At 37.6% G+C, this 7,283-nt stretch overlaps 1 protein-coding gene across 2 annotated transcripts; it reads left to right on the top strand.

Annotated features, from left to right (window-relative positions):
- Positions 1 to 351: 351 nt before the first annotated feature.
- Positions 352 to 7,017, top strand: LOC104894567 (protein SPIRRIG). Of its 2 annotated transcripts, none has more exons than XM_010680830.4 (4): positions 352 to 954; positions 1,839 to 2,887; positions 3,002 to 4,625; positions 5,368 to 7,017. In XM_010680830.4, the coding sequence occupies exons 1-4, from the start codon at positions 794 to 796 to the stop codon at positions 6,797 to 6,799; spliced, it is 4,266 nt and encodes a 1,421-aa protein (XP_010679132.2). In that variant the 5' UTR covers positions 352 to 793; the 3' UTR covers positions 6,800 to 7,017. The 2 variants fall into 2 exon arrangements, with proteins under 2 accessions (XP_010679132.2, XP_010679134.2); XM_010680832.4 differs by lacking the exon at positions 352 to 954 and having other exon boundaries at positions 1,903 to 2,058; positions 2,165 to 2,887.
- The last annotated feature ends 266 nt before the right edge of the window (positions 7,018 to 7,283 follow it).

Raw genomic sequence — 7,283 nt, 5'->3', positions numbered from 1 at the left:
TATATAGAATAATAATCAAGCTTGTTCAAAAGCTTTTCTAGTCGAGCTGTGCCTAATTCGGCTTGGCTCGTCAAGGTCTCGAGCCGAATACGAATCCGAGCCGAGCTACCACGAGCCAAGTTTAGACCGAGCTTTACCTGAACCGAGCCCAAACTGTTCGCGAATAGGTCGAGCTCATTATCACCCCTAAACCCAACACAACCCGCTGCGATCTTATTAATGATAATCCAGTTCAATTCATAAGATTTCTTCTCATAAATTCAATTTTATTCTGTTCAATTCAAAAGAACAAAAATCTTGATAGTACTACGTGTTTACCCCTCTCAATTTCTCCCCCTCTCTTATTTACCCTTTGTTTCCAACATCTTGGTAGAGTCCAAGAAAAACCAAAACTCCTATGGTTGACCAAAGTGAAGGAAAGTCTTTTTCTTCCAAAGTTCCAACTTTTATGCGATCACTCAACTAAAAATTGTGGGAAGATTGAGAATCTTCCCTCTAATAATTTGGGAGCACTACTTATCACAATGTAAGCCAATAATACGCCATATGTTCGAGAAAATGACCCAATGAAAATAATAGTTGTATGCAAATTTTAGCTCCTTTGGTGATTCACCTATAAAAATTTCTCCAAAAGAAAGAGAAGAAGTGCTTTACACGTTGTAGTTTTTGCCGTGGAAGAAGTATTGAACTCACTATTATACTCCATGATCATGGCACTCAATTTCTTTACTGTTTCTCAACCAACCTTCAAAAACTGCAAAAAATTCATACCCAGAAACCTAAAGATTCAAAAATGGAGTCTTGGGTTGGTACATTGTTCAAGGACATTGGAGAAAAGGTTGGATTTTCTGGGCATTCATCAACTACTACCCTTTTCACTTTATTATCTCGAGAAAATGAAGTTGAAGAAATCCCAACAAATTCAGAAACTTCTATTGATTATTTTCCTTCAAGGTAAAGTTGTCCACTTTTTTTTTTTCCCCTCATTGGTTTGATCTTTAACTAAATTTTGGTCTTAATTTTGGCAGTAAATGTAATTATATAGTTGCATGTTTTTGATCTTGGTGAATAATCAGTTTAACCCTTAGTTGATTGTGTTACTTTGGGGTATTTATGACTTGATTCTATCTTGTGTACATAATGATGATTTAATGATGATATCCGCATATTTGATTCATTAAAGGAAAAACTAAGGACCTAAGTAAGTAAGTTTACTTGATTACACAACAACAACAAAAAGTATGCATTGGTAAAAGCAAGTAGAATGAAAACAACCTAGTGTGTAGGTTCAGTTATTAGTAGATTGCTTAGCATTAATCAATGATGTTATGGTAGCTAGTATTACAACTTTTCGCGTAGTTATTCTATAGGAATTACATTGTGTAGCTATTGACAATTAAATGTGAAATTTTCAGCTCGAAATTGGCTACTGGAGGTAGTGCCATAGAAAATTTGATCTTCTGAAGCTTAAGGTTACTAATGTAATGGAGTATTTAGTCATTTGAACTTATATGAACTAAATGGAACTTATGAGACCTTATTTTAGTCCTTGTTAGTCCATATGAACCTGAACTTGACCCTTATCTGAACGTATTGGCCATGAACTCAACTTCTTTGGCAGTCTTCAGAGGGAATTTTGCTGGTAGGTCAAGCTAAGTTTACTGTGACCTCGACCTGTTTGAGATGCTTGATTTTGCCATGTTGTTTTGAGCTGAAATCTCAAGTAAATTGCTGTCATTCTATATTCTTCTATAGTCCTAGTATATTATGTATATTTTCTTACACACCATTGGCTTACTCTAGTAAAATGCATCGCCCTTTGTATTTACGATCAACAGGTTGTCACCTCCAGAACTGCTGCTACTTATTCAGTATGTTTTGCAAATGGAGCTCCTAAACGCAAGCCACAATCTCAATAATATTTTGGGAAGACTCCTATTCATGGAACATTTGGCCTCTGAGAGCGTTTCTTCTGCACCTTGTTTGGCGTTTGACATGAGCAAGAAGGGGCATGCTTGTATTACAGCACCACTTGGGGTGAAGGCATGGCCACCGGAGGTGGGCTACACTTTTGTTTGCTGGTTTCAGTATATAGGTTTAAAATCACAGCAAACAGAACACCGAGGGACAATGAAACTGAAATTGTTTTCTCTTAATTCAACAGATAGTGAGAACACATTGGAGGAAGAACTTTATCTCCAGGAGGGTGGTGTGCTAACTTTTGCAATAAATAGTAGCTCTTCACTGTCTTTTCCTAGTTTGGAATTGAAAGAAGGCGTATGGTACCATCTTGCCATTGTCCGAAGCAAGAGAATTGATGTAGATACAGAGAATTTCTCTGGTAGTGTGCAGAGTGTACACATATATCTTAATGGGAAGCTGAGCGACACTGCGGAACTTGCATACACTCCAATGCTTGTTAACAGGGAATTGCAGATAATTATTGGAACACCTGCTAACCATGCAAGGGTGAGTGATTTGCAGTGGGAACTTCGAAGTTGCTACCTTTTTCAAGAACCTCTCTCTGCCGAGATCGTCCATTTTATGTACACGCTTGCTAAAAGATGCAAACTTTTAGTTCAAGGCTTAGATGATTCTCACTCCAATTTGAATGAAGACGGTGGGGGAGAGAGATTTTCTACGTTAGACTCAAGTTTAGATACTGGAACAGGAAGTTTAGATACTTCTGACAAGTCAAAGAGACCTGAGACAGATGGCTCAGAGACAATTTGGGACATGGATATGCTAGAAAATCTCTGGTTGCAACTTTTTAGAAAGAAACTTCTGTGTGCCTTTAATGCAGCACGGATAGAAGCTTTGCCAGCATCACATACTTTGACCTTGCTCAATCTTGTTGATCCTATGTCAGCTGCTGCTTCTCCAACTGGTTAGCAAACAAGTCTTACAATTAGTCTTCTCATTTTCTGTAAAGCTTTTCATACAGAATCCTTAGTAGTTGACTTCTTTACTTTTATCTCATTTTTCCTTCGGGAACTTTCAGGAATTCCACGCTTTGGGCATTTCTATGGTGATGTCTCCATCTGTAGGAGGTGTATAATAGGAAATGTCATGTGCCCAGTTACAGGGATAGCTGTTATTTTAGCTCTTATTGAAACTGCTAAAACAAGCAACACACTTCACATAGCCTTGACGTTACTTGCGTCTGTTCTTCAACGGAATCCTCAGAGGGTTCAACAGATGAAAGCATGCAAAGGTTATGAGTTGCTATCTCTATACCTCCAAAGGAAAATGTCCTTGTTTGACGTTCAATGTCTTGAGATTCTTTTCAAGATTGCCGTGTCTGAGGATCCATTAAAACTAAAGAATAGCCAAACTACTTCTCCATTTGCAGAAGCCTTGCCTCTGTCCAGTTCTCTAGAAGCTAATACAGCAGAGTTTCTGGACAATATTTCTCCAATGGGGAATCATGGGAGTGTACATGATTTCTCTACAAATGGAATAACAAGTCATAATTTTGATCGTGTGGCTAATACAACAGCTGCTTCATTGATCTCCAGTGCAATATCTGATGCTGATATAGTAGAGTATGTCTTGCTGGACTGGACACTCTGGGTGATTGCACCTGTTTCCATCCAGCTTCAAATACTGAGTTTCTTTGAGAATTTGATCACTGTGTATACATACAAAGATCATAATCTCACTGTTCTTCGAGAAAGAAACATTGTTCATCATGTGCTAGCAGATTTACGAAGGGATGATGTTGAAATGCTTGTCTTAGAGAAATTTGTTATCCTACTCGGTGTCATCTTACAGCACGAGTTTCTTGACTCTGAATTGGAAAGCGTTGCAACATTCGTGCTTACAACCTTTGATCCTCCTGAAGTAATGAAACCTTTTCAAATCACAAGAGAGGAAAAGAGTAAGCATCTGACTATGAGAAATATCCTCCTGGAGACACTCGTCGACTTACAAGTGACTATATATTCAGATGAATTGCTTGAGAAATGGCATGAAATTGTCTCATCAAAACTCATTAAATATTTTCTTGATGAGGCTGTTCATCCTACAAGCATGATATGGATCATTACCCATCTGGGTTTATGCCTCACATCATCTCCTGGATTTCCTATTAAATTTGAGAGCAGTGGGGGCTACCAAGCACTGGCTCGTGTACTTCCAAGGTTCTATGATTTTCTTGACATATATTATACTCTTTTCTGCTTGATATTTGGCAAGCCTATATACCCAAGATTACCTGAAGTTGGAATTATGGACTTTGAGGCATTAATGCTGAGTAATGAGGAATTTGGTGACTTGAAATTTGCCGGCCTTTTGGATTCTGTAATTGCTATGGTGAAAGTTGTATTTGATCAGATAAAAGTCCAACCAAATCTTGCTCTGCAAGCTGCAGCTGTCTCTCAAGCTTCTGCAGTGGACCTTGCAGAGGAAAACATCGATATTATAGAAGTAAAAATTGGTGAAGAAGCTGTGAGGCACACAACGCATACTGCAGCTTTACATGGTTGGGAGGCCTCTGCTACTAATGCAACTTCAGTTCTGAGATTTATGGCTAACTTCGCTAAGATGTCACCCTCTTTCTCTATTATTTGTGATCGAACTGGATTTCTTGAAAGTTGTGTGGATCTTTACTTCTCTGTTGTGAGGTATGTTGATGTGTTTCTCTACTATATTGTACTTTCGCGGCTGGTTTGATAATTGGTATAAATGGTAGAAATGATAATGAACTAATGTGTAATTTTGTGAAGAAATTCCCATATGCCTATTCTCATGTTTACGGAACACGTGTTTTTTCTTTACAATATTCCATTACCACTCAAATCTATACTAATATATTAAAAGGCGTGCGTAAACGAGGAACGGTGCCACGTGGCGCTCTCCCTAGGGAGTTTTAGTTCATGTAATCCATGTACAATAAAAAAAATTAGAAACTGCATAGTATAGGTTTTGATCCCATGACCTCATGGTTCATGTACTAAAGTTTTGACCAATAGACCAAGTTATATTTAGTGTTATCATATCAAAGTACAATATAAATAAATGGAAAATTTTCTTACCCGGGGCCTAGCCCGGGCCTAATAACTAGTTCCACCTCTAAATTGGTAAAAGATGATTCGATGGTAATGGAAATTTATAAAGAAAAAGAGGTATTTGAGGTTAGACAAGCATTATCATGGACATCGAGATGATGCTTTCTTCACAAATTTGCATATGAACTCATTACAATTACCATTAATTAGTAATTATTACTGCCTGCCAAATAGGCCATTCAGTTTTATCATTTATGTTGCTTAAAAACAAGGATTTTCTGTCATACGCTCAAGTACCCTGGTATTTTGACTCGATTTTTTCATACTCAACCTTACTATACTTGTGTGTGTCTTTTAGGGCTTATATGGCTATAAAGTTGACCAGAGAACCTAATGTTGCAACAACTTCCACCAGTTCTTCCATCTTAGCTAGTGAAGGCGATGAATTCCCATCTTCAAAGTCTGGTTTTCAGAAATCATCCACTGAACATCCAAATTTTATGACAACCTCCCATCTTCTGCTGGAAATTGACAATTCTGGCTATAGTGGTGAACCAAGTTCAGTAGGAGGCACGGCTATCTTGGATCTTATAGCAGAAGTACTCTCAATTACTCTGATTGAGCATACAAATCCAGTTGCAACAATTGAAAACCTTTTAGAGAGTGTCCCCTTATATCTTGATTCGGAATCTATTCTAACTTTCCGTGCACTTTGCCTCACTCGAGTCATGAATTATTTGGAGAGACGACTTCTACAGAGTGATGAGACATATAACCAAAGAAGGGATAAGAACAATTTGTGGTCAAATTTAGGATCATTTTGCAATTTGATTGTTGACTGTGTTTTTCTGGGTGTTTTCCCTCGGCCTTCAGATGTGATGAGAGTGCTAGAATTCTGTTTATTGATGCTGCATTCAGTAAAGAAAGACTATCAAACTCAGGAATCATCCATGCCATGGACTGGCCTAGTATCAATTTTGAGAGGAAGCAAGCCAATAAATGTTATCTATAAGAGCACAAATAGGATGGTGCTGTATTGTTTTCTTCCATCCTTCTTGGCATCCCTTGAGAAGGATCCTCTCATTTCACAAGAAGAAAAAAGGGTAGATATTTGCCTAGTTTTGGAACTGATACATGCTCATAAAGAAATCATCTTCCATCCAAGCAATGTGGATACTGATCTTTATTGCTCCCTCTGCATTAATCTTATCGCACTCTTCTCTGACCAGCAAACAGATGCTCGAAATGCTGCCATGAGTATCCTAAAGTACTTGCTAGTACATTCCCGAGCCTCCCTTGAAGACGTGCTCATATCAAAACCAGGGCACAACAAGAAAATCTTGGATGTACTGAATGGGGGTTTCGATAAACTCTTGACAGAAAACATGTCTACTTTCATGAGGTGGTTTCAGAGGTCCGAGCATGATATTAAGCGTGTGTTGCAGCAGTTTGCGGAGATCAGATGGTCACAATATATTGAAGAATCAACAAAGTTCAGAAGAGAAAGATTTGAGTTATTGGAGGATCATTGGGCAACTAAAATGGGAAGGAAGGTTGAGCATGCTACTAAACTTGATATCGCGTATTGGGATCAGTGCATTCAAAGGAGGTCTACTCTTTCAGCAATGAAAAACGTAATGAGTACTGAGTTAAAGCTTGGTTATGAGAAGAAGCGCGAATCAGTTCATCATGCAGAGAATGAATGGAGAAGTCATTTTGAACAACTTGGGCATGAACATAAAGGGGAGATCATTAGCTCTTTAGTTTGGGAAGATTACTGGCCCTTGTGATTAATAGATTGCAAACATTTGTAAGCATTAAGAATAAGTTGCCAAGTTTTATTAGATAAAAGTTTATGTTGTTTTTATATGTTGCTTAATTAATTGGGTGATTGATTAGCAATGATAGAACAATCTCCACAAGGGATGCACAATAGTGCTGGATCTAGAAAAGTTATAATTGGGTGATGTTTATGTTCCAGGTGAAGTGTGAGTGTATTTATACCCTACTTTCACTCTCTGCATGATGTTTCACACTCCCTGTATTTCTTATTTGTTTACCCTATTTTTTTCTATTGGGATGTTTTATAATGTTCTTCCTATATAGACGTAAGATAGAAAAAAAAAAGTTTCAAAAAGTAACGCGCAAAAAGTGCATTTTTCTTGTTTTTTTTTTTCATGTATTCAGAAATATAAATAAGAATTGAAAGAGTATGTAAAATTATCATTGATTAATAGAAACTATGAGGAAGAAGTAATAATTTAGTGATCATCT

Source organism: Beta vulgaris, chromosome 5, assembly GCF_026745355.1.
Source record: "Beta vulgaris subsp. vulgaris cultivar EL10 chromosome 5, EL10.2, whole genome shotgun sequence".
NCBI classification, from domain to species: Eukaryota; Viridiplantae; Streptophyta; class Magnoliopsida; order Caryophyllales; family Amaranthaceae; genus Beta; species Beta vulgaris.
Note: the sequence above shows the minus strand (reverse complement) of the source record. Positions and strands in the feature narration are given on the sequence as shown.